The sequence below is a fragment of the Meriones unguiculatus genome, chromosome 8 (assembly GCF_030254825.1).
Source record: "Meriones unguiculatus strain TT.TT164.6M chromosome 8, Bangor_MerUng_6.1, whole genome shotgun sequence".
Lineage (NCBI taxonomy): Eukaryota > Metazoa > Chordata > Mammalia > Rodentia > Muridae > Meriones > Meriones unguiculatus.
Window position 1 is genome coordinate 25,864,346 of NC_083356.1, and position 27,643 is coordinate 25,891,988.

Here is a 27,643-nt window from a genome sequence, read left to right on the forward strand (position 1 = left end):
ATGGTGGATGGCCAGGTCCCAGGAAGTTTGGGCCTGCTGATCGTGGAAGCAGGTGTCCTTTGGAGTTCCGCTTAGGCTTGTAGATGACAAACCCATGATGGGTTAGGGATGCTTGCTTTCAGCTTTGTGATCTAAACAAGAGAGGTGCTAGCTGTTTCATTATCAAGGCTAGGCAGGAACCATGTCAGTGTATCGCTCCAAATAACCAGTAGTTGCTGCCATATCCCTTGGGCTCTGTGTAGTCTCTGGCCACCTCCTTCTCCTTAGCACCAAGGCCAGGGAGGTTATTGGTCCTTAGGTCTTGAGGGACTGATGGGTTAGGGCTTGTACTACCCCTTGGTTTCTGCAATCTCTTCAGGCAACTTGAACCTGGGGCTCTTGGGAGAGTACTTGAAAATCCACCCACCCTGGGAAAACACAGTGGCCAGTAAGATCAGGAACATGAAGATCACGGATCAGAACCTGGCACTGGACACCATCTGTCACTTCCTAGACAAGCACAGCCAGGTAGGATCAGGGAGACTTATGCTTCCCACTGGGCGGGAGATTCATGGGACCTTGGGGGAAGTCAAGGCACCCTCCAGGACCTGTTCCAAGTCATTCTGTTGAGCTCATCAACCACCTCTCCCGGACTCCCCTATCCCTGAAGCCCCTGACGTTCTGTGAGAAGGTGTTGGAGGGCTTCGGGGACAGGGTCTCACTTCCCAGCTACTGGTAGGAAGGCAGAGTCTACCCAGGGTCTCCTTCTGCCAGGGTTTGGCCAATGCATTCCCAGGCCCCTGACTGCTCTGAAAGCCTTCATGGCAGTGTGCTGCCAGACTGTCTCCCTGGAAGTCCCCCTGTCCTCTAACGCCAGAGATAATACCCAGAGTGATCGAGGTCTTGAGATATAGGTGGCTATTCACCATCAAATTTTTATGGCCAATTCCTTGGCCACAGCTGCTGTCCATTTCCTTGGGCCAATCAGCGTGAAACATCCTTTGAGGGCCACGGCAGGCCTGTGTGCTTATAGAGGGAAGCTAGGGAAACTACCCAAGCACTCATAGCTGGTCAGTAGGCCTGAGAACCTAAGCTTAGGTGAGAGGGGAAACCATCCAGTCAGAACAGAGTGGGCAAAGGCCCAGCGGGGTCAACACAGAGGCACAGTAAACAGGGGACAGGTCCAGATGACAATATACCCTCCGTGTCTGCTAAGAATGTCACTCTCTGTCCTAAGGGTCTCAGAACACTACAGCAGAAGTGGGCATGGCCAGATTTACTTACTTAAAATTGAGGCTCTAGCTCCTTGGAGACTCTTTACCTTTGTCGTTTTCTTATCCGTTTGAGAGCAGGCTGTCCTCCCTCCACTCAGGGTCCTGGTAGAGCTACCTTTACCCTGTTGGCTCTAGAATTCGTCTTACCCTGGTGGTTGGGTAGGGACAAGCAGAGCCTGAGTACCAGTTTTCCCACAGCTCTGGGAAAGGCAGGAGGTGTCATACAGGAACGCCCCCGTGCAAAAGCTCCTAGAGTTCCTCAGCCTGGACTCCAGGAGGGCTGCTGATAAGGTCAGTGGCTCACGGGCAGCCTGTAGCTGCTTCAGCCCTGTGGAAATCCTTCAGGAGGGTGACCTCCCATGCCTTGTCCTACACAGAGGGAGGAGAAAGGGCTCCCTCTTGGGAATGGAGTAGCTCTGGCCACACAGCTCTGCTGTGTTTGCTTGGGTGGCTTTCTGAGCAGCATTAGCCTGCTCTCTACCCTGCCCTGCCTTAGGCCTTCCTCTTCTATCTCTATGGGCTGATCTTGCGTGAGTGCCTCAGCATCGAGCAAGTACAGTGCCACCTGGCCAGCCTCCTGGAACTGTCCCACCAGCACTCCAGCCAGCGGGAGGTAGGTGAGCACCCTCAGGATAGTGCCTTGTGCCTCCCTACCAGTTTCCAGCCCTCACACCCAATTCAGCATCACCGTGGCCTTGTGTGGCTCTCACGGCATGGGACAATATACCAGATTTCCACCAGCCCAGGCCCTGGTGGGCAGCCCTAGTAGAACAGGCACCAGAGAGCCGGACGGGGGCCTGCACGGTCATGTGTGGGCTGCCTCACAGGGTCGTCTGGTACGCAGGGCATTGCGCTGGCTGTGGGCCTGGCCTCCACCAAGCACTTGCAGGAGGTGTGGTCCCTGCTGGAGCACCTGGGCCACACCAAGTTTCTGCGTTCAGCTCTCTTGTATGAAGACAGCCAGGTAGGGAGGCCCCGAGTACCAGAGCATGTTGAACAAGGCAGCGCTGGACAGACCAGGTGCCAGCCACCACATGCCCATGACACCAGGGCTTTTGCCTGGCCAGCTTCCCTTAGGGGACGGGTGTGGGGGACACAGATGGATGAAGTATCTACTCTGTGCCCCTGCTTCATAGGCATCCCCTCTCCAGGACCTCAGGGGTGGAAACTATTGAGCTAAGGATCTTGGGCCAGGGAGCCTCCCAAGACTTTGAGTGCTATGCCAGGCCTGGGTCTAAAGTTCTCACCTGGGCCCTTGGCCCAGTAGATACATTGAGCAGCTCCACTTTCCTGGCCAGTTCCGACCCTGGTAGCTGTGCTGGGTGGAGTCAACAAGTAAGCCAAGGCGGCTCACCTGGGGAAACCAGTAGAGAGACTTTCTAGATAGGAGGACTAGTGGCAATGCTAGGCCTGGCCCTTGGGAGGAGGGAGACTGCTGGCCACCACTCTAAGTCACTACAGAGGCTTCAACTTTCTCCTTGGTGGGGGGGTGGGGGTGGGGTTGGGAGCTTGGGAGGGGTGAGAGCTTGGCTCCCTCCAGCCTAGCTGTCACCTGCCCACAGCCATCAGACAGCAACCTTCGATGGAGATGGGTCAGCAGCACCTCCCTGCTGTGCTATGGCCAGATAGCCAAACATTCCAAGGAGCAGATCCTGCCCTGGGTGGACAACATCGCCTCGAGGATGGTGTACTACTTCTCCTGTGGCCCCCGTGTGAGGCCCGCCCCACCTCCCCGTAGAAACGCAGGGTGAACAGGGCACCTGGGGTAACTCACCCAAGAAGTGCTCACAGGGCATCCCTAGTGTACCAGGACCATAGCCCACTTGGGGGTCTGCTCCCTACACTCCCGGGTCTAGTGATTTGGCTACAGGTGGCTGGGATAGGGCTGGGTCAGGCCCGCACATCGAGGCTGACCCAGGGAGAAAGGAGCCCTGTACTTAGCTTCCTCACTTGGCAGAGAAGTTGTGTATATATGTGGGGATGGTTGTTGTGTGTATGGGTTAGCTCTATGTCCTGTGTATGATGTGTGTTGTTTATCTTGTGTAAGTGTGTGTGCGTGTGTTGTGTGTGTGAGGTACATACCTTACTGGTCCCCTGACTGAGGGGGCTGCTTGGGTTATGGGACAGGATTTTCGGGAGGTGTTCCCTGACTTGGCCTTTGGTTCATCTGTGGGGCACAGGATGAGGTCCTGAAGTCAAGCTTTCTCTCTGCGACCATTCTGCTCATGAGATCACTCCAGGAAGCGTACTGCACCGAGAGCTACAGGTTCACTCAGATCCCAGAGCTCACCCATTGCCTCTTGGTGAGTGGCACTGGGGTCCACTGTGGATGCTCCCAAGGGCCAGGGTGGACAGCCAGAGTCTGTTGTTACACTTACCCTTCCTCTGCCCTCCAGGACATCCTCCAGAAGGAACCCATCTCCCTGACTACCTTCTTCCAGCAGAAGGTCATACTGGTCATCACAGGCATGAGGTAACTGTGCTAGAGTATGGGAAGGAGGACAGGCAAGGTCCTGGGTTTGTGGTGGCAGTGAGTGTGTGAGGTGCTGGGTCTTAAGGGGGCACCAGAATGCTGGATGTTCTGAGGCCCTGTGTATTGTGCCTAAGAGATTAAGCTTTCTTTCACAGCCAAGATAGATTGTTAATACTGGCAAAAACTAAGCCATGGCCATAGTCACACACTGAACATAGTCCTGAGCACAGACTGGGCCCTAACCGGCGTCATACACAAAACCTGGCTTTCACCCCTAGATCTTGATCTCACTGCTGTCTGTTTGGACCTGACCTATTCGTTGCTTTGGCTGACACCAGAAAGTATCTAGGTTTCCCCCAAGTGCAGCGAATTTGAACAGCTCACCGCAGCTCCTGTTGTGTTAGCTCTTCTCATCACACTGAGCCAAGACAGTGCCTATTCTCATATTCTGATTGTGCTGGCATATCTTTGCTGGGAGCCCCTGGGGCCATCCTTGCACCCCAGCCTGTCACTTTGTTCTCTTGCAGTAACCTGAAGCCCAGATTCAAACCCCTGCTCAAGTCCCAGGTCCTGCACGCTTGTCTGCGCAGCGTATACATGCTTCCCGTTACCGAGGCCTTGAAGAGTGGCTCACCTTCTTTGGAGCAAACCCCGGATATCATGGTGATGCCCTGTGCTTAGCATGTCTCCCTTCCAGAGGTGTGGGCTCCTAGTGCTAGGCCAGGGGTTATCCTTGGCTGGTGATTGGCAGGAGGAGGAGCTCTTCCTGGGTTTAGACCCATCTTGCCTGGGGCACAGGCTTGCGTTAATCTGAGAAAGCCCAGGGCCTTGGAGATTTTCTGCTCAGATAGACCCTGGTCTCAGTGCTGCTCTGGCAGCATCCTCAGAAGTGTGCCTTCCTGTGCCTTGTACTCACTGACTTCTAGTGAGCTGACAACCCTCAAAGTGCTGTGAGGCATCCCAATCCTTGGCCTCGCAAGCCTACCCTCCTGTCTCAGGCTGTCTCTAGGGGAAATGAAGCAAGTACATGGCTGACTGTCACTCACATGCCTCTGATCACCCTTGTTGGTACTCAGCACACAGCTCAACCATGCCCCGTTCCAGGCTATCCCCAAGGCCAGCTCTGTTCCCAAGTGAAGGGAGGATACAGTGTTGCTGGGTGGAGGCCTGTTTTGGAAAAAAAGAAGCCATCTGGCTTCTGAGGGTGTCTAAGCTTTTTCAGCAGAATAAGCAAGGAAAGAAACAAAGCCTCTAAAGGCAGTTTGTTTCCTGGGCCTGGAATCAGCTTAGCCCAAGAGGCCAGGTGGACACTGGCTGGTTCCTGGGCCTGGAACCAGCTTAGCCCAAGAGGCCGTGTGTGGTTTTGGGTTAGGCTCCCAGAACACACACACACACACACACACACACACACACACACACACACACACAAGGCATTGCCGTGTGGATAGTCTAGCACCATGCTGGGAGAGCCCAGGGAACTGAGAAAGATGGAGAAGGCTCATGGGAAATTCACCTCCATGTGGGCACAAGGGAGGTGGCAGCCATTCCTGTGTGGGGTTCAGCTGGGACCACCTGTGACCGCATCAGCTGATTCTTGGCAGCTGATTCCATGTCTTTTACTCTTTGTTTCCTTCATTGTGGCCACTGGGCTGGGCACCTTGTCATGTGCTTGTTGTTGGTGAAATGTATATTCAGCTTGCACAACTAGCTTTGAAATGGGCTACTATGTAGTTTTTATTTGTATGTGTGTGTGTCTATGTGTCTGTCTGGGTCTCTGTGTGTGTATGTCTGAGTCTATGTGTCTATGTGCATGTGTTTGTCTATGTGCCTGTCTGTGTGTCTCTGTCTATCTATACATACAGTGGTGAACACGTGGAGATCAGAGGAGAATTGGAAGAAACTGTTTCTCTCCTTCCACCATGTGGGTCCTAGGGCTCTAACTCAGGTCTCTAGGTTTGACAACAAAGGCCTTTACCCCCATGAGACATCTCACTAGTCCTACTATGCAGTTTTCAAAGCGCCTTTTGCACCCTAGATGTAAACCTGTAGTCTGCAGTTGAAATTTTTTTTTCCAAGTTCAGGCTTTCTTAGATCCTTTCTCTTGTGACTGCTGAAGGGAAAAGCTGCCACTGGTTAGAAAAATCTAACATTTTTTTTCTTTTATGACCTGTGCTTTGGATGTGATGTCTAGGATAATCCAGGGTTGCAAAGGCTGCCTGGGTTTTTTCTGTTGGAAGTTTTGTAGTTCGAGGGTTCTGCTGTATTTTGTGGGGTCGGTCAGCCGAGAGAAGCACCATAGCTGTAAAGACCAGAATGCTGCTGCCCACAGCCCTGGAGGCTCCAGTTGTCCTCCCGTCTCTGTGTTCTCCAGCTGGTGGTGCTGTTTTGGAATCTGGAGACCGCATGCAGGAAGTGGGTCACTGGGGTGAGCCTGGCTCTGCTTCCAGCCCGAGCTTTCTCTTTTCTCTGAGTCAGGAGACAAAATGTGCCGTAAGCTCCTGCCACCGCAAGCCAAGTAGCTAGCTACAGTCCCCATGCCTTCCCTCCGTGCCTTGCCACATAGTGTGCCACGGGCTGAGCCGTGAGCCCAAACAAATCTCCAAGTTGCTTCTATCAGGTATTTGGGCACAACAGCAAAGTAACCCATCTGTTGCTGGCCGGTGGAAAATGACGTCATGGCCCACAGGTCCACACTGCTGCCTTCGGAGGCCTGAGGGATTTCTTTCAGGGACACATACTCAGGGAAAGCCAAGATTCTTGACTTTGCACAGAAAAGAATTTCAAGATGATACAGTTTGAAGCAGAGTTAGGTACAGACTTAGCATGAAGTTGATAGAAATAGTGCCACCCAAAGACACATAAGACACACCCAAGTGTGAAAAAGTCAGGCTTAAATAGCTTGACTTTAGCTATGGGCACACAAGTGATATCCATGGTGCTCAAGCTCCATCTCGGATGATTACTAAGAACCTTCCTCCACTCCTTTTTGGTAAATGAGATTTTTAGGTGCTTCTAGAAGTGGGTAGGACTGCAGTCTGATAGGGTGAGGCCATGGATTGCTAGGGTTACACAGGGGAGCTAAGCTGCATCTTTTACTGGGAATGGATTCTCCTATCTTGCTTGTGAGATGCCTAGCAAATTATAAGACTATAGTTTGGGAAAGAAGTAAGGACATCCTCAGATCTGCCCAGCCTTAAGCATGCTCATTTCGGTTTTAACTTTTGTGGGGGTGGGGCACAGGCCCTGGCTGTCCTGGAATTTACTATGTTACATTCTTATTTGAAATATCTCTACATAAGAGTATTGCCTCCATGTCAGAAGCTGTCACAGTTGGATGGTATTAGATGGTGTTGGCTGTGCTGGAATTCTTGACTCCTTTCAGTGACTGAGCAGCTAAAGGGACATGCATGCTCACACCAAATTCTCTCTTAAAAAACAACAACAACAGCAACAAAAACCAGCCTGGTCCAGCCACCACCAATGGTGTGGTCTGGCCTCACCTTCCAGAGTTGGGCCCAGGGAAGCAGGTAGCTCTCAGCCCTCATGGAGGAGCTGGAGAGACCATGAGGTGACCTGGCTGTGTGATGTGAGCTGGCCCTGTCCTTTGTCAGGTGCTGTACAGGAAGACGTTTCGTGCCCTAGACTTGCTTCTCCAGAACTTCATCTCTGAGAACCCAAGCATGGATGAGATTTGCTTTCTCCTGCAGGTGAGACCTGTGAGACAGAGACATAGCAGAAGGTAAAAAGACAGAGACAGATACATAAACAGATGGACAGAGGCAGAGAGATAGAAAAGAAAGAGATCACTACCAACTGGAAACAAGGTCACAGCACTTTTCCCTGGTACCCCTTATGGCCTTTCTGTTGCCTCTTTGAGCTCCCCATTCTTGAAGACTATTATCTGGGGAGTTAGGAGCCTTAGGACTACTATGATTGCGGAATCTTAGAAGGAAAGTCTCCACAGTCCACCTCCATAGTCCTCCTCTTTGTACTATTCTATTCTGGTGGGTGTAGCCAGGGCAGACCCCTCACCGAAGGGTTGCAGTACCCTTGCCAGCTCTGGGTACCCCATAAACTAGGATGACATAATGCCCTCTGCTGTGTAACTAAGGAAACCTGGCTTGAGGCCACTGACTTGCTGGCCACTTGATGACAAAGAAAGGGTCCCCATTCTGTAACCCCCAGCCTCCCCCTCCCCCTAGCATAACGCCAGAATACAGGTGTGTCCCTAGAGGGTTCTAGGCCTGAGACTGGGCCCTTTACTCAGCTCTGAAAGGCATTGGCAGAGCAGTGCTGTGCTGCTCTTGACATCAGGTGAGATGGCTTGTGGGTTTCAGAAAGGAAGATGGAGGCCAGGATGGGGCCAGAGGCCTGAGCACAGCCAGTTGGGACTGGCTTCTCTTTATAGCTCCAATTAGTACTTCAGAAAGAGTATGAGGGAGGCTGAGCTGGGCCACCAACAAAGTCAGAATCCACCATTAAAAGCATATTTTAGTTTGAGGTTGTGCCAAGCCAACAAGGCCACCCCACATACCACTAGCCAGAGCTTCCTGTTGCCTCAAGGCTTGACTGATTCCAATCAGTATCCTCTGGTGATCCATTCAGTCTAGATATATGTCTCTCTATCCCAGCCATGTTGAGCAGGGACCTTGTCAGAACCCCTGGGGGAGGGGCACATGTGGGTTAGAGATCAGTGTCTGTCCCTGACAGTCTGGGACCAGTGATAGAGCCAACATCAGGGAACTGGCCCGGAACATGGGACTGAAAAAAAAAGAAGGATCAGGTCGCTGGAAGCAGATGGCCCCAGGCATCATCTGAGAAAATGTGGCTCAGGTCAGCGGCTATCTCTGAAGTGGCTTAGGAGGCACTGCTCAGGGAAGAAAGACTCCCTCAAGTGACAGACCAAACTTCAAGCCATTCACCTACTGAGCTGACCATGAATTCAGTTTTTCCTAAGCATTCAGAAAGCACCATGCTCCTGTGTGGTTTTGAATCAATAGCTGGTCCTCTGCACGACTCCTTATACAGCTCCTGTCCTTGGCTTGGGAGCTGATGAGCACCTGTACGTGAGGGTGAGGCCTGGCATCCTGGGCTCCTGGAGGGCTCTTCTTTTTTTGTTCCATCCCCCACCTGAAGGGCATGACAGTTTTGGCATGGTGTATGCACTGCGGGTTGACCAACCATGTGTATATCCTAAAGCCTCCCGAGATCCCCAGAACTCAAGGCCTAGCAGGCTTCCCAATGGCTGAACCTTTGAGATCCAGACCTCACACAAGACCAGGAACAGCATGGGAGCTTTGTGGCCCTTTCTGTCTGATATCTGTTGGTGACTTTGCCGTGTACTCCATCAATGGGCAAACACACCTGAATGTTGCCAAGTTCTGTGCATTGCTCCAGTAAATTGACCCCAAGGAAGGAGTGGCAGGGCCTCCAAGGGTGTGGGTAAAACACAGATTTAGTGTCCTTTGGTCTCTGTGTTGGATCCTGGTCCCCAGTGTGAGGTACTTCAAGACTAGAACCTAAGCCAGACAAAGTGTTGGGAGTGAGGCTGAAAACCCCATGGTTGGACCCTGGTGGATCTCTGTCTTTGTCTCTGTCTCTGTCTGTCTGTCTGTCTGTCTCTCTCTTTGTGTGTATGTGTAGTACTAGGTAGAGACTGAACCTAGACCCTTATACATGGATCTTCAACATGCTAGGTAGGTGCTCTAACACTGAGACACACCCCCAGCTCTCCTGCGACAGGCTTTATGAGAAGTGGAGGGAGTTCAGTAGAAACAGGCACATATGTGTTTCCTCTCTCTATGATGTGGTATCCCGTAACACCTTAAGACTGTCACCAAGAAGGCCATCACCACTCTAAGACCTCCAGAGCCATGTAAAGTAGTCTGCCTTGAGTATTTTGGTATAGTAATGAAAGGTGAATTAACATAATCTATAGTGAGTTGGATTGAAACATGAGCCGCAGCTGGCACTTGTGATTGGCTTCAGAATCAGGGAAGTCTTGGGGACAGAGCCCTTTACCTGTGGGATCTGGCATGACTTCCAGGCAAATAATATTGGCATTTAGTTGAGTTGAAAGATGCTCCACTCCTGGTCTACCATAGGATTGTTTGGCCGGTGTCAGAAGAATCATGCTGGCTGTGTAATACTAGGAAGGTTTGTTGGGTTTTCCCTGTATGTCAGATGGCCCAAACCTCTGAGGCACCCCAGAGCAGACAAGGAGGCCAACGATCTGGCTGGGTGGCTGTCATTCTTCTTGGCAGCCCTACACTGGGCCCACCTTGAGCTGGGTGTGACGGGGTCCGTGGACCTAGCTTCTCATGCACTGCTCTGCTCATCCCAGCACACAGAGCACTGGCTGGAATCTGACAAGAGCCACGAGCGCAGTCGGGCCCTACAGTCCATCTTCCTGCTTCTGCAGTTTGTGGTGGACTCTTTGAAGCTCGCTGTGAGTTTCCTCTACCCCAAAGCCTTGGGGAGCACATGATGGGGCGGGATGGATGGAGGTGAGCATCCAGGAACATGGTGGAGTCTTATTATAGACACTCTCTGAGCCCTCAGGCTGAGGACTGTGGCTACAGCTCAGCAGGGTGGCCTGAGCACATCCCTAAGCCGAGAGCACAACCAATAGAGGGAAGAGACTGGAGGAGTGAGAGGGGTAGGGACTCTGAGGAAATAGCTTGGGCCTGAACAGGAAAGCTGCAGTGTGGAAGACCCAGGTTTCAAACAGTCCGGGAAACAGCTAATCTGAGAGCTGGGGATAGAGAAGCTGAAAGAAAGTCACACTGTCCTTGTGTTCCTCTGCTCCAGCTGCTTCGGTTGGAGGCTTCAGGCTTAGATGGGAAAGACTGAGTCAAGCCAAGTTCCTTAGGGGAGTGGGCCTCAGCCCCACACCTCAGGAAAATTGTAAACAGGCTTCTCACAGGCCATGTGTGGTTAGCTCAGTGCTCAAGAAGAAAGACAGAATCGTATGAGGCCAGCATGAACTATATAATGAAAGCCTGTCAGGAAGGAGTTGGGAGAGGAAGAGGGGAGAAAGAGAAACAAAAAAAGGAAGAGGGTAAGGATGACTAAATGCAAGCTGAGAACTTCTGGGTCTCTAGAGGACAGACCCTCCTCATAAAGGGAGGGCAGGACAGCATTCAGAAGGCAGTAGCTACAAATAAGATAAAATGGCTGGGGCCATATGCATCTCAGTTAGTTGAGTGCTTACTTAGCACAAATCAAGTCCTAAGTTGGACCCCCAGCACTACATGAAATAGGTGTGATGGCGTATGCCTCCAGGACTCAGGTGGAGACAGGAAGAACAGAGGTTCAAGGTTATCCTTGGCTATCTATTGAGTTTGAGGCCAGACTGGACCATACAAGACCCCATGCCCAAAACAAAATTGATATAATTAGCCTCATCAAAATGAAGAACTTGTGTTCACCCACCAGACACAGGACACAGATGGGCAAGAAATATGTGCAATCTGTGGATCTCACAGAGGACTTGTATCTAGAACATGTGATCAAAATCAACTATAACTCAGTGAAAAGCGAACCAGCTCTTAAAATGGGCAGCAGATGTCGAGAGACATTGCAGAGGCCATGAAAAGGAATGTGCCCCCACAGAACTGATCATAAAGGAAATGCAAAGAAAACCACCAAGAGGTACCACCACCCACCCACTGGAAGGGTAAAATTAAAGGCTGGGAATAGCAAGTGCTGGCCAAGGTGTGGAGTCCCAGAAATGTCTTACTTGAGCGCTGGGAGTGTAGGATGTTAAAACTGCCTGGCAGAACTTCCAGCAGTTCCTTTGGAAGTTAAGCACACACCCATTCCCTCACCACAAAGGTCTGATCCTAGGTTTTTACCAAAAAGGAACAAACATATATATATATATATATATATATATATATATATATATATATGTGTGTGTGTGTGTGTGTGTGTGTGTGTGTGTGTGTGTGTAGAGACTTATGCAAGAATACCTGTATGATTTTATTCGTACTGGAGCCAAGCTAGGAGCCCTGTAGACACCCAGCGATAATAACGGGCAAGCAACTGTGGCAACGCCCACCCAGCCGTGCGCAGGGGTGAACTGAAGAGATAGAGTAGAGAAACCGAGTGTGGGGTGCTGTGCTTGACGTGTGGAGACAAATAGAGATTTGGGAGGTGAGGTCCGTCGGAGGGAATCATGTCTTTGTCTTGAAGCTGGAGTCCCTTGAGGGACTGGAAGGCTCCTTTGCCACCCACACACTGTGCTGACATGCCCTCTGCCATGTGTCATCCAACACACTGTGGGACAGCAAGAGGCCCTCTCCAGAAGCCGCTACTTGATGCTGGACTTGCTAGCATCCGGAACTGTAAGCTAAAGAAATCAGTCAGTGGCTCAGCCTCAGGCACTCTGTTGTAGCAGCAGAAAGAGGAGGCAGACATGAGAATCTATTCAAATTTCTAAAGCTATTGAATTTAACACTTAATATTTGCAACCTCTCTAACTGTAATCTTCAATAAAAATCACCACAAAAGCTGCTAAAAATTCTACAATTTGGTTTTTGCAGTAATATCGGCTTGAAAGTCAATTCTGTACAATATTCTAAGTATTCTGAATTTTTTTCTACAAGTCTAAATGACAGGCGGTACGGAGGATCTGGAAGCAGGGGTCCATCATCAGAGGACCTTCATCAGAGAGAAAGAGAATGTGGTTTTGTACTAGCGTAGGAACCAGACGCTTGAGTCTCTTGAGACACTTGGATGTCTATGTATGTACATGTAGCTGTTTCAGCATGTATGGGGCTTTGTGTGGTGTGTTTGTGAGTCGTGTAAGAGTGTGTGGGGGGTACTCTGTGTGTGTGTAGTGGTGTGTGAACAATGAACAAGGGGTGTTGGGGAGTGAGGGGTGCCATATGTGTGAGGAGTGCCATGTTTATGGGAAGAATGTTGTTCATGTGAAGAATGTTGCATGGGACCAGTGTGTTTGTGTGGAGTGTGCTGTGTGTGTAAAGTATGACTACGTTGGGACATCTGATGAAGTTAGGATATAGACTGTGGATTAGATAATGATATTGTTGATGGATTCAGTTTTTGTAACTATGACTGTTGCTCTGTGCTTTTGGCACTAAGTGCCATCATCCTTATGAAACAGACAGTGGAGTGTTTGTGGTAAAATGCCCAGTGTCTCCAGTCAGAAAAAAGGAGGGGGACAGAGGGAACCAAACAGAGCAGATGTAGCTAAGGGGAAACACTGGCTTGAGGACACATGGGAACTCTGAGCTATTCTTCTATATGTCTAAAGTGAAATAAAAATTTTTTTGAGATTTTTTTTTTAAATTTATTACAATTTATTCACTTTATATTCCAGCTGTAGTCCCCTCCCTCTCCCCATCCCAATCCTGCCCTCCCTCCCTCTTCTCCTCCCATGTCCACTGATAGGGGAGGTCCTCCTCCCCTTCCATCTGACCCTAGCCTATCAGGTCTCATCAGGACTGTCTGCATTGTCTCCCTCTGTGGCCTGGTAAGGCTGCCCCTCCCAGCCTCAGGGGGAGGTGATCAAAGAGCCAGCCACTGAGTTCATGTCAGAGACAGGCCTTGTTCCCACTTGGAAACCCGCTTGGACACTGAGCTACCATGGGCCACATCTGTGCAGGGGTTCTAGGTTATCTCCATGCATGGTCCTTGGTTGGAGTATCAATCTCAGAAAAGAATCCTGGGCCCAGATTTTTTGGTTCTATTGATCTCCTTGTGGAGCTCCTGTCCCCTCCAGATATTTCATCTCCCCCTTCTTTCATAAGATTCCCTGCACTCTGCCTAAAGTTTGGCTATGATACCCTGCAGAGTAGAATCTTTCAGAGGCTCTCTGTGGTAGGCTCCTGCCCGTTTCCTGTTTTCTCCCTCTTGTGATGTCTATCCCATTTGCCTTTCTGAATGAGGATTGATCATCTTACCCAGGGTCCTCCTTCTTGTTTAGCTTCTTTAGGTGTACAGGTTTTAGTATGATTATCCTATATTAAATGTCTATCCATTTGTAAGTGAGTGTATACCATGTGTGTCTTTCTGCTTATGGGATACCTCACTCAGGATGATCTTTTCCAGCTCCCACCATTTGCCTGCAAATTTCATGATTTCCTTGTTTTTAATTTCTGATTAATATTCCATTGTGTAAATGTACCACAATTTCTGTATCCACTCCTCAACTGAGGAACATCTAGGATGTTTCCAGCTTCTGGCTATTACTAATAAAGCTGCTACAAACATGGTCCTTGTTGTATAGTTGAGCATATTTTGGATATATGCCTAGGAGTGGTATGGCTGAATCTTGAGGTAACACTATTCCTAATTATCTGAGAAAGTGCCAGATTGAAAACTAAAGTCCAAGTAGATCAAAGACCTCAACATAAAACCAGACACACTAAACCTGGGAAAGAGCCTTGAACTCATTGGCACAGGAAACAACTTCCTGAGCAGAACACCAACAGCACAGGCTCTAAGATCAACAATCAATAAATGGGACCTCATGAAACTGAAAATCTTCTGTAAAACAAAAGACACTGTTATCAGAACAAAATGACAGCCTACAGACTGGGAAAGGATCTTCACCAACCCTATATCTGACAGAGGGCTAATATCCAGAATATATAAAGAACTCAAGAAGTTAAAAAGCAACAAGTCAAGTAATCCAATTTAAAAATGGGGAACAGAGCTAAACAGAGAAATCTCTGTAGAGGAATATCGAATGGCAGAGAAACACTTAAAGAAATGCTCAACCTCATTAACCATCAGGGAAATGCAAATCAAAACAAACCTGAGATTTCACCTAACACCCATCAGAATGGCTAAGATCAAAAACTCAAGTGACAGCACAGGCTGGAGAGGATGTGGAGAAAGGGGAATCCTCCTCCACTGCTGGTGGGAATGTAAACTTGTGCAACCACTTTGGAAGTCAATCTGGCACTTCCTCAGATAATTAGGAATAATGAAATAAAAATTAAAGATACATATTAAAAATAAAATGGCTAATAAGGTCCTCACAGAACAGTTAGACCTGACAGAGGTTTGAGGTGGGTGAGGACTTTACTGGAAAATGAGTCGGACCTTTCAAAGCTGACAGGGCCTAGCTGGGGCAGTGAGGCCCATTCAGCCAGTCCTACTCAGGACCTGGCCTTTAGAGAGGGGTAAGAGGTATACTCAGGGTCATACTCAGACCTCCAGGAGGGAGTGGACAGCCAGGGGAGGTAGAAAGGCCCTGCTAAGGAGCCTTGCCAGAGTGGACTTGAGGCTTGGGTTGGTACCAATGATTGGTGGACCCCGAGCGCTATATAGGCAGATACCACAGGAGGCCTTGTGAATAGGCACAGGATGTGTTCCTCCAGGTGGGGTGGGCTAGCCAGGTGTGTGACTGTCGCTGCACACTCAGGCCGAGGTGCTCATCTGGGTGTTGGGATCTGGCAGGGAGCTGAGAAAAAGCATCCAACACTGGCTTCACAGGGCAGTGGAATCCACAAGCAGTACAAAAGGTCCTAAGTTGACAGGAGGGTATTCTGGCCTGTCTTCCCCCAAGCCCGGAGCAGAAGCTTCACTTTGAGAGGGCAGCAGTATGGACTACACAGAAAGAAAGAGCCTCTGCAGATCAGGACTGTGGCCATCCCAAGTCCCTGTCCCCCATGGTTTCACACTCCTCATCAGACCACTTTCCAAACCACAGACTCACTGCCAGCCAGTGTAGAATGGCCCAGCCCTGGATGGCTTCTGTTTGGGTCCAACCTAACCTGGGCACAGGAAGTCACCAAAGTCAAGCTCCACCTATGTGACCTTCTAAATGTCAGAGGGCAAGACATTCAGAGGAGATTGCAAATGGCGCCCCTATAGTCTGTGAGGACCGAGGGAGGTCTGTCACTACCACTCTGTACACGGCAAAAGGAACGGAGGAAATAGTCTAGCAGTGTGTGCTGAGTTCAGGAACTTAAAGAGGCACACAACTAAAAGGGAAAACTGCGATACTAAGAGATACACGGTGACCACAAGAAAGAGATGGAGGGCCATTCTAGAACTGTAAAAAAGCATGAATCTGAAATGAAAAGCTGCTGGTTCCACTCACCAGCAGCTCAGCTTGCACAGAAAGAAACAGAGTTGGAACCAGGACAAAGGACCCCGCGGAGACCAAAGGGAAAAGAAAGCCCCAGGACAACAACAAAAGCCCAGTAGTTGCCAAGCAATGTGAACCGGAAGTAGAATCCCAGGAGAAAGGGACACAGGCGATTAGGGCAGAGTAGGCGGCATTGCCATGGTGGAAACTGCTCACATTGGCTAAACACACACACACACACTCACACACACACACACACACACACACACACACACACACCTATAGATAGAAATATCAAGAAATCCCAATCAGGACACACACAGAGAAAGACACAGAGAACACACCATAGCCCAAGTTGTTAAAGACCAGTGAGAGACAGGAAAAATCCTAAAGCAGCCCAGGGAAATGAATCATACATACACACCAACACACATGGATATACACTGGTACACACATGCACATCTATGCAGGCATACTTGTACACATGCTCACAGGCATGTGCATATTCACACAGCCAGGTATGTATACACACTGGCTCACACGCATGTACACATACCATTGTACAGGCCCGTATGCACATATTGGCATGCCTGCATGCGTATATACACACTAGTGTACACACATGCACACAAGCACGCAGGCACGTATACACATCCACAGGCACACCCACCTGAAGGGCGTGATAGGCATACCCAGCCTTTTATGGTTAAAAGCAGAAATGTCTTTTCCCAATGAGAAGACAGGTCAGAGAGGTGAAGGGCTTCCCCAGGTGGTGGAGGAGCCCCTCTCGAACCCTCGAGAACAAGACTGAAAGGAAAGCCAGACCTGGCTTTGCTCACTGTCCCGCTCTCCCCAGAAAGAGGCCGTGCCGTCCATGCTGGGCCACCAGATAGGCCTACTGAGTCTGCTTTGGCAAGACCAGGATGAGTCCACCCAACAGCATTCTTACCGCTCTGTCTCCCTCCTCGTGTATCTTGTGTACCAGCAGAAGGGTGAGTGGAGCAGGGCCGGGGGAGGTGGGGTTGCGGGGAGGGCATGGGGGAGAGGGTGGGTGGTGCGCAGTGGTTCGAGGTAAGCTCTCCTTTGGCCTGACTGTGGGGCGGGGGTGGGGGAGGGAGGAGGCCACCTCCCAGCCCAGCAGCCCTCCTGAGCACAACCTGTACACAGGGAGGTTGGTGGAGTCCTCCCAGTGGAATAAGGTGAAGTCCTTGGAAAGCAGCGTGTCTAGAGAGTGGGAGATGAAGCTCTGCAACATGGTGAAGGTGAGGCTCCTCAGGCTGTGGCCTGGGCCTCTGTTTGCCCCAGAGCATAGTGGTTATGTGCCCTCCTCCCCGCTCTCAGCCCTGAAAGGATGGGGCCAAACAGTCCCAGGGACCTGTTCAGGCAAGTACGTTGGGCAGACCTGGGATGGGATGGACTTCTGCTCTTTCCAGAAAGTTCTTAGTCTCTGTACCTCCACATCCAGCCTCTGCTCAGATAGGACCTTTGAACCCATGTGCCCAAGACACCCCCTCTCTGGCCTTTTATGACACACCCCTCCTGTTTGTCTCAGGCTTGCCCTGCCTGTTACAATAAACTGAGAAGAGAGGGGTGGGGTTTGTTGAAGCTCCATGACTGGGTGACCTCCGTCAGGTCAGTCACTCCATCTTCCTGGCCCTTCCTTACCCATTGTCCTACCTTCCAAGTGAGAATCACTTGGGGTCTGGATCCAGCTGCTCCTGAGACAGGCTGGGTCAGAAGCAGTGACAACTTGCAGCATCTTGTGTCTCCTGAGCCATGCCCTAGGTTGGGTCTGTTGTCCCAGTGGTCCCTCCTAAGAGAAAGTAGATGGCAATTTGGGTCACATATTTCAGAGGCAGTGGGATCGGGCAGCAAGGCAGAGGAGGGCTAGAGCTGAGCAGGAGTTGGCCATCATTTGGATCCAGTAGGAACTGAATGCTCTGACTCTTTGCGAGGCTGTTTGCCACCATTGTCCCCAGGAGAAGTTTTCAGACATGACATAGCTAGGCACTTATGACAGGCACACTTGCAGCCATCCAGCAATGGCCCCAAGCTGGGGGAACTATAGTTCATATTAGCCTGGGACAAGGGCAGGATAGGCCCTTTGGGACCCTGCAAGCTTTTGTCCACAGCACTTAACTGTGTGCCTGACCTTCATTCCCTCTCTGTTAAGAGGCTGGACCCCCTGCCTGGTCTGAGCCACTGCTAACCAGAGATTCCCCATTCCCCAACCTTTGCTTCTTCATAGGCCTTCAAGGACAGCCTGACGGTGGCACAGCACACACAACTGATCCTCACGCTAGTGCACAATCTAAGCAGCTGTAATTACCTCCGCTGTAACCTTGCTGCCAAGCTCCTACTGATGATCTGTGAGGAGCCTGGCTTTAGGAAGGAGCAGGTGAGGCTGGGTGTGTGTGGCTCCCTTCTCACTGTGTGCATGTCTATGTGGGCATACACCCACATCCGTTCATTCACATGTAATCACAGAGACAATGGGTGATGAGCCTAGTAGCCCTTGAGTGTGATCCCAATGTACTTCCGGCTAGCTGCCATTGTCCAGCAGGATCCGGGCCCACCTTCTGCTGACTCACGGGTGGCCTATGGGAGAGGAAAGATGTAACTGCCCTCCAGTTTGGCTTGGCCAACTAAATTTTAAAAATTCACCCTTGGGGACTGTCAGGCCCCATCCACTTGGGTGCTCTTACAGGGTCAACCGAGCCCTCCTCTTGGCTTGTTCACCCTACTTTCCTTCAGACAGGGGTGGGGCGGGGGAGCTGAGCTGTAAAGTCCTCCCAGGAACTCAGAGGGCTTTGCCCCATCTGAAGCTGCACTCCCCCTTGCAGGTGGCCGAGATCTTGCAAGGCCTGTTCAAGGAGCTGCCGAACATCCACTCCAAGAGTGTCCAGCACACCATAAGTCTGGCCACTATGGCTCTGGGGACCCAGCATATTCAGGAGGTGGTGGAGGTGGTCTTGTCCCTATGTCATCCCTCAGAGAGGTAGCTCTTCCCTTGACCCAGGCTCCCCAGTGTGGTCATCATCGAGGCATGTGGTCGTCCTCCTTCCTCGGCCATAGTTATTTACTTAACACGCCAGGCAAGAACAGGCACTGGAGGGTTCTGTCTCCTTCCTGACTTCTGATTACAGCCAGAGGGGCTCTGAAAGTGTTTGGGGGATTAAGCGGGGCTCTAGAAGTTCCGGGAGGGGCATCGGTGTAGAAACAATATCAGATTCATAGTCTCCAGAGGCCATCCTGTAAGCAGAGCCACAGACCAGTCAGAGGCCATGAAAACACACATGACACCCCTCCACCTATCCACAGGTGCCTCATGGTCCCAGGGTCCCACTGGGTCTCATTTCCAGTGGTCACACTAGATAGGCTTTCAAGTGACAGCCTGTTGACAAATGAAGCCTCGCTAAATCAGAACATGGCTGTGGGGCTGGCAACAGCAGCACAGCCATAAGCCTGTCAGGAACTCATAAGCCTATCAGCTTATGAGTTAGGTAGCCAGCCATGTTTTAAGCAGCTGATGAATATATGTATACAGTTAGCAGTGTGAGAGATGGCAGGCACACTGACTGATCTCAGAACACTTTGCCGTTGACAGGGAGCCAAGTGCAACTGGGGTCTCATGAGCTCTGCCTGGAGTGCTTCCTGGCTCTGCTGGCTTCCTTCTTCTTTTCAAGGGCTCAGATGGGGCTTGTCCCTACTTCCCAACACAAAAGACGGGTTATAGGGCAGCCATTTCCTTGGGGTCCTGGAGAGAGGGGCTGCAAGACTTGCAGATATCAAATGAATATAGATCTGAGGGCCCCTCACCCGCTGCTCTGGAGGGCTCACTTTCTCACAGCCTCCAAACGGCCAGCATTCATAAGAGGCTTCTCTGCAGTGCTGTGCCCAGTGTTCCCCATGATGGCCTGGGCCTGTCTCATCAGGTGGATCCTAACGCTGTGGAAGGCTATGGCCACCAACTGCCATGTGGCGCGTGGGGTTATAATCCTGCTCTACATAAAGATGAGACTGCGGCCGTGCAGGAGTTTTCTCGAGTTCAACTGTCCCACCAACCTGGTCTCCCTGATGGTGAGCAGCACCTGGTACTATGCTGCTAGCTAGCATGGTTCCCCCCAGTGGCAGCAGAAGTATTCAGGGCCTCAGTGGGCTCCCAGGGAGGCATTGTGCTGCCTCCAAGGGTCCCATTTTCGGGCCTTTATCAGGATTTGTGGTCATTGGTGGAGGTGGACAGTGCATTTCACCTGCTCCTCATGAGTCTCCCACCCCGCATGCACGGCCCCACTAGGTGTCTGAGGTGCTCGCCGATGGACCAGCCAACTGTCTGCAGAACCCTGCTGATTCTCCATGTGGCTGCCCCATCATAGACCACAACAGAACTGAAAACCCCCATGAGCTCTTAGCAAGTGATCCCTAGACACAATGGGAAGTAGGAAAAGGTCTGGGCTGACCTGAGACAGTGACACTCAGAGACACAGTGACCATGCACTGGGTTATGCTTGGCTGTGTGTGGGGACAAGAACAGCAGAGATGGAGGAGAGATGAAAGGCCTCCAGAAGGATCTAAGGAAGGCAGAAGGATTCCTGGCAGAGAAAGCAGGACAGGGGTGGGAGGTGAAGATGCCCAGCACTGATTAGAAGTCAAGGCTAGCACCTGGACTTCCCCCGAGGTTGGAAGGGCCACACTTAGCAGTGACCCACGTTTTATCTCTGCTCCTTTCCAAGAGGCCTTTACAAGGGGCAGAGGATCAACTGGAGCAGTGGATATTGTACCACAGGACTGGCTAGGGGATGGCTAGGGTAAGAGCCAGAGGACTCTATAGCCAAACAGGGCCCAACCTCAAAGAAATAGGACTGGATGGGGCCAACAGCCAGAAACTCAGGGCCAGGGATGAAAAGACAATGGGACCAGGAGAGGTCTTCATCAAGGAGGGTCTGAGAAAGGATGGCCTAGAAGATGGGTACCCGGAGAGATTCAGCTCCCCAGAAGGTGGAGTGCAATAAACGGTATGAAAGGCAGGCTGAGCAAAGCCTGGAGGTCAGGGTCCAGCCCCAGAGACAGCAGGGGGCCCTGGTTGATCCTCAGGGTTACTGCAAGGAGCTTCAGGGGTTTATCCAAGGGGTGAACCCCAGGGGGTCAGATGAAGGCGGTGAGGCCTGGACTAGAGTGGCTTTGTAGCAGCTGTCTCCGCTCTTCCGCCCGGTGCTCCCTCTCCAGGCTTTGCTCTGTCACCCACTGCAGGCTCTGGGTACCATTTATGAGCTCCTCTACACCCCGGAGTACAGGGAGACAGTCCTCTGGGCCTTCGCAGGGATCCTTCTGGGCCTCCTCACAGAGTTGTACTACCTTCTGGAGGTGGGCTTGGTGGAGGGCATCTTTGACTACGAGGAAGACAATCTAGCCTCTAAGCCTCTCGGGCCCTGCAGGTGAGCTGTGATAGCTATGGGCCCCTCCCTTGTGCCCACTGAGCCATGCTGATTCTGTGGACCCAAGAAGGAAAGCAGCTTGAGTGGAGATGGCCTAGGGGTAGGATGGAGCTCCCAACCTGGCCAGTAGGAAGACTCCTGAGCAACGGGAGCCTAGTTAGTGGCAGCTGACAGGTTTCAAATCTCCTGCTTTATTCCTCCCTGCCCAGGACCTGCCTGGAAGCACTCAAGGGCCTCTTTTGGACCAACAAGTACTGGGAAGTGTTTGCTGTTGTGAAGATGGTCCAGGGCTGGGAGCTCTTTGGGCAGTTGGAAACTTTCCCAGAAGGAGTGGCCCTTTTGGCCAGGTGAGCCCTCAGCTTGGCCATCCTCTGCCTGGGAGGGACTAGAATCACAGCCCAGCCCACTCTCCTTACACTGGACCCTGACTCCAAACTCAGAAACCTGGCCAGTTCTGAGGCCTCGCTAGAGAATGGAGCCCTCTGGGACTCTGTGCGTGCCTCTTGCCTGTGATAGGGTCATGGCTCACTATAACTGCGAGGTCAAGGCTGTCTTGGGGCAGGCTCTCATCTCCCTGAAGAGCAGCGAAGAGCGAGACAACATCGTGGGCATCTGCATCATCACCGAGGTCAGCCTCTCCCCAGCCGCCCCAGTGGACTTCCCTTCCAGGCACCTGGTTCATGTGTCAGCTATGCTTGCCGCTGGATTTGCATCTTTAGGTCTAACTCCATTCTCGTGGCCTGGGGCAGACTGATTCCTTGCCAGCCTTGGTTAACAGGTGGGCTGACGGTGCTGACCCCTACCCAGTTTCTCAACAGCCCAGATATCTCCCAGTATATGTCCTGGAAGACGGTGGACAACTCCCTGAAAATGGGTCTTTCCAATCGCAACCACATGGTGCGGGCTATGAGCCTGAAGGGGCTGGGCAGCACCCTGCTGCACCCTAAAAAGGTGAGGGGGCAAGACCTTGAGAGAGGTGCCCTCTGCCATCTAAGAAGGATCACAGGGAGGGCTAGGCACAAAGGAAGGGTACGGAAGGGTATCTCCTTGCAAGGGATGGTGACTGGCAGGCCTGGTTGGGCCTGCTTAACTACTTCAGGTGGGGCTCTGAACTGGACCCTTTGCCTCCTTCTAGGTAGGAGTCCTTCGTATGATAACCTCCTGTCAGGTTCTCGATATCCTGCCCTTTTGAACCTCCCAGAGCAGGCCTGTTCTGAGATGGCCCTCATGACAGGACTGGAATGCAGCTGCGGATTTGGACTTACCCAGATACATGGTGTGGTTTTGTCTGTTTTTCTGTCCAGCCTTTAGGGGAGGTAGGGAGCGGACCTGGGAACAGCCAGCTTCGGCACTCAGACCTCTTCCCCATCTAGACTGGCTCAGAGATGGGTTGGTAACACCTTCTGAGAAGGCCAGGAACCCCAGTAGCTGCCCAGAGCTATGACCTGCCTCACAGGGCAGCCGGCAGAAACTGGTGAAAGGTCCCATTGGAGGGTGGTGATCTCCCTGCAGGTAAATCTGCTGAAAAGTAAGTTGATGGAGCTATTTGACAACCTCCAAAAGCCTGAGTTCAAGGACCCTGTGGGCCTGATGGAGATCATGGGACAAGTCCTGCACTGTCTAGGCTGCCAGGGCATTGGAATGGTCATCCTCAAAATCGCTCAGCACCTTCTCAGCCTCTTCACAGATGTGAGCTTGGCAGGGGGAGGGGTGGGTGGAAGGCAGGGCAAGCCAGGGCTGCAGACAGCAATCAGAAACTAGAGGCTGTAATCCGCACCATCCCCAGAAGCCACCTGAGTGTAAAGACTCTGCAGACTGGCACTGGTTGAAGTTTGTGATGGTACCGAGCCCTGTTCTCAGGATTCTCCCTCCCAGGTCATCAGGACCAATGACTGCACTTGAAAGCAACATGAACTCCTCATATTGTGAAATAGGGCTAAGTGATTTCAGGGGGTTGAGGCTGGGAACAAGGAAGGCTTGAACTTGGCATGGGCCGTCCCAGGAGGACTGCCATAAGGTACCTCTGAAATGGATTAGAGCCAGCGAGATGATAGCTAGGATGAGCCCCAGTTGGGGTAGGTAGGCAGTCAGTGGTCACTGCACATTTGGAATTGAGGAGGAGGCAGCCAGTCCAGCTTGGGGCAGAAGGTGGCTCTGCCTTTCATGGAAGGGAGGCTGAGTCCTGATGGGGATAGTAGACGGAGAAATGGTGGCATTAGCAGGCACTCATTTGGGTGCTGGGTTCTGCAATTTCCTCAACCCAAGGACAAAGGTGCTGTTGTTAGCTACTGTTTATAAAAGGTGAAACAGAGTGCAAGGAAGGAGCCTCACTCAGGGTCATAAAGCTAGAATGCCACAGATCCAATAGTCAGGTCTGCTTAGGAGTGGAGATATGGCCTCTGTCACCCCAGAGACTTGCAGAGAAAGCCAGAGATGAGAAGCCAGGAAGAATATATAAATTGGAGAAATCTGCCAAAGGATGAACGAAGCTGAGGAAATGGAGAAAACGAGAAGACCACAGGGCAGAAGAACTCAGTGAGAGTCAGGGGCTGAGTGGCTTGTGGCATCATTAGGGACAATGAAAGCTGGTCCTGAGCAGTGCAGGGCCAAAGTGAGGCAACCAGAAGTCATGAGAAGAGAGGGAAGGGAGAAGGCCAGCCTGTTGCGTGCCTGAGCATGTGATTCGTTTCCCCCAGGAAAGGGCGGAAGTTCGGAAAGGTGCCATCTTCCTGTTCGGAGATGTCATCCACCATGGCAGCAAGAAGTTTCAACACAGCCTCAAGAACCTAGCTTTCCAGGCTATAATACCCCTCCTCTTCCATATGGTTGATCCCTGCCCAGAAGTAGCCATGGTGAGTGTGCTCCAGCTCAGCTGGGGCAGCAAGGAAAGCCAGGCTGAAAAAGGACCCAGGTGGAGGCCAGAGTGAGACTCACATTTAGGAGGGGCCACTTAGGCCACAGAGAAAGCTGGCGCTGGGTTTGTCGGCCAACTCAGCAGCCCCAGAAAAAGAGTGCTATCCATCTCGGTGGTTATATCCTCAGTCACCTGCTTCAGATTCCTCACTCCTATCCATCAGGCCCTTGGGTAGCCTACCTCTTCCGGCTGAAGACCTCCCCTCCACCATCTAAAATAAGCTGCAGAAATCTGCCATTCAGGACCTGTCTACCTCTACTCTCCCCTCTCCAGCCAGCGGTGTGTCTGTGTGCCACACCAGAGGACCTAATTGTACCCTGCCTGCCTAGTGCCACAACCCCACCCCAGAGGAATTTTGTGCCACTCTCCCTTGGGTGGCCCTGAAACACTTAGCCATGTCACGAGGGCCTTTTGTTTTGTGGGCCATGCCTTTGCAAGGCACCCTCATCAGGAACCATCCCCTACCTCTGCTTCTCCCTAGAGCTAGTCTGGCCTATAATCACTACCCACAGGCCAAGCCTAGCCTCTTCCCAGCCCGGGGAATAAGCTCTCCCAGGCTTCTGAGAGTAAGGAAGGTCTTGTGTCTAACAACCCAAACCCGGTCCAGGCCCATAGTCACCGTGGGAAGTCAGGTCCCTTCCCAAACTTAGAATAAGTCTTCAGCTCTCTGAGGCTGCTATTCTAAGCTGGTTCCTCAGAAGGAAGCCTAGGAAGCTTTTCTAGAAGCTGTATGTGAATTAGGGCAGAATACTCTAGTTTCGGGGGAGTGAGTTAGTTGCCCCTTCCTCTGGTGTTGCATTCCCTCCTCGTGCCCCCGCAGACTGTACTTCTCTGGACCGTAGGAGCCCAGGGATGGTACTGCTGCGGAAGCCTCTCCTTGGGGTCTGTCTGAGCTGAGAGGGATAAGGACGGGTCGAAGCACGGGCACTCTGTTCTCCACCTACAGAAGGCCAAGTCCACCTTCCTGCGCTGCGCCATCTTGCTAAAGTGGGAGTTCCGGAGAGAGCTGTTCGGCAAGCTGGCATGGGGCCAAGGGCTGGGCGCTGAAAACGACATTTTTGTCTACATGGTAAGGTGTGGGTACCTTTACAGGGGAGGGCTTGGGGCCGGGGAGGTGGTGGCTGTGTGGTCACCCCAGACCTCTCTGAGGATGGGGGATGATGATGAGAGAGGCAGTCCTGGGAGTGTTTATAGTGGGCCTCTGTGAGGAACATTTCCCCTTCAAAACAGATCTCAGATTCTCTGAAAGGGACTGTCCGGGAGGGATGAGAGAGCTTCTAGCATGTGCCTAGAGTGTGCCCAAGGCCATGCCAGCAATGCCTCTGAGGACACAGCGCCCCCTGGTGTTCCAGTGCAGGTCTAGGCGGTCACACTCCATGCATTGTAGGGCCCAGGAGTGGGAGACCAGCAGTAAATGCCACCCCTTGCTGCCTAGCAGCCAGTTCAATCTTTGGCCCCAGATTCTTCTGCCTTTCTGGATCTAGGATGTCAGGGCCATAACCCCAGACTCTTGAACAGGACCAGTGTCACATGGGCAAGGCAGGACATGCCTAGAAATGTAGCTGCAAAGATCTCAAGGTGATCTTTGGACAGGGTGGGGATATGGAACTCCCCTGCTTACCCATCCTACACAGTGCACCTGTGGCACCCTGACGATGGTGACAGCAGAAGCACGGCCCTTGAGAGACCCAGGGCTTCGGCCTCCAGCTGTTTCACACGGTCCCATCTTTAAGAATCAGGTGCTGTTAGGGCTCCTGAAACAGCGAAGGTTTAAAGAATAAAGCACAGCAGGGAGGATAGGGAACCGGGCAGCTAGAAACGGAAAGGTCAAAGGCCATTGGACAACACGGAGCAGCAGAACCCGTATATAATGTGGGCTCTTGTGTCATGTCTGCAATGCATGATAGCCACGCCCCAAGGTGAGTGCTCACAGAACCTCCCCTAAACCTCCACCCCCAAAGGTGACTTTGCTCCCTCAGCAGAGAAGCAGCAGGGTACAGAAGCTGCCAAGTGATGAGCCTTTTTTTCCCTCTTCATGACATGGGCCTGGCAGGGGACCCAAGGAGGTTGGGGGTGTGGCTCTAGGCACTGGAAGTGGAGTTCAGTGTGTGGGGGTCCCTCAGGAAAGCCATGTCCCTGAAGTGAGGCTCCACCCAGACCCTCAATATGGCCATAGGCCCTCTCTTCTCTCCTCAGATGGAAAGCAACTTTGGCAGCTACCAGAAGTTTCTCAGTCAGGCCTTGACGTATCTAAACAGCCCCCACAGGGCCCTAAAACTGGCAGCCATGAAGTTCATCGGTAGGCCCTGACCCAGCAGCTTCAACCCCCATGCCTGCGTCCCCCAGCCTGGGCTGCCACAGTGGGTGGTCAGGTTCACCTGTCCTGGGTCTGCTGCAGGGGCCAGTAGTGGATCTAGGCCTGTGTGTGTGTGTGTGTGTGTGTGTGTGTGTGTAGGGGGTGGGCTGGAGGTGCCCTTGCTGGCCAGTGCTTTCAGTGGACAAGAGTTGCCACCGTTAACTGCTTCCTTGACTGCCCCAGGGGGGTTGCTTCAGGACTATTTCACTGACCTCTGCTTCTACTTGACGAAGGACGATGTGATCATCCTTAAGAACTGTGAGCATGTGGAGCCTTTGTGCCCTGGGGTGGCTGAGGCCTGTCTTCCCTGACACTTGAGAGAGATTTCTGGTGGGGAGATACCTCGGGAGGGGGGGGAGGACAACTCACTTTCCACTCCAGACTGTGGGTTCACTGGGCCCCTCAGCTCCACAGCAAGCTTCTGGTGGGGTATGGGGGTCTCTGCTGCAGATTTGGAGGCCTTCAGCTATGACTCAGACTCCAGGGCACGAAAGTTCTTCCTGAACTATTGGAATGATGTCGTGGAGCTATCCCACTACGTGATTAACTGAGCCTGCACTTGTTCTTATTCTTGTCTCTGTTGAGTCCTTTCTTTATTAAACGCCACCAAGTATCTCTTGTCTCTCCCCAATCATGTGTGCAAAAGGCCAGGCCAGTTCTCCACTGAATCTCAACTCCACGGGCTGTTGGGTGGGAAGGGTTCATGACTCAAGAGCTCCAGAAATTACCACAGTGTTCCATTGGTAGCAAGAGCTAGGGGATTCAGAACAGGCATTACCATACCCAAGCAGAGTCTAGGACCCCAGGAGCTATCCTCAGCAGCCCCTTCTCCAGCCCTCAGATAGACCAGGCTGTCCCACGTGCCCACTTGACCTATTTTTACCCTTTTTCTCTGCCAGTCCACAACCATTTTGCCCTCAAGTAAGTCTTATGTGAACCTGCTTAATCACCTACCTGTCTCTACTGGCCACTGAACCTCTCACACTTTCCCAGGACCTTTACTTAGCTGATATACAGGCCTTGGTGGGACTTCCAGACTTCTGGGGCTAGCCTTCCCACCCTCGGCTTGTCTGCTTTTCTGCTGCATGTGGTTCCCTTTCTCTCTGGCAAAGTCACCCTTCTCCAAGCCCATCCAGGTCCTTCAT

General features: G+C 51.8%; 1 protein-coding gene across 1 annotated transcript; it reads left to right on the forward strand.

Moving 5' to 3' along the window:
• On the forward strand, positions 1-27,049 carry LOC110562797 (maestro heat-like repeat family member 5). The gene is made up of 25 exons (XM_021659679.1): positions 1-52; positions 359-507; positions 1,452-1,544; positions 1,750-1,866; positions 2,098-2,217; positions 3,434-3,556; positions 3,650-3,726; positions 4,254-4,389; positions 7,338-7,433; positions 10,070-10,174; positions 16,650-16,785; positions 16,961-17,055; positions 18,042-18,191; positions 18,637-18,791; positions 19,729-19,873; positions 21,044-21,228; positions 21,438-21,575; positions 21,745-21,856; positions 22,036-22,179; positions 22,741-22,917; positions 23,925-24,080; positions 25,089-25,211; positions 26,339-26,441; positions 26,682-26,756; positions 26,949-27,049. Exons 1-25 carry the CDS (start codon positions 1-3, stop codon positions 27,047-27,049), a joined length of 3,063 nt encoding a protein of 1,020 aa, XP_021515354.1.
• Positions 27,050-27,643: the final 594 nt, after the last annotated feature.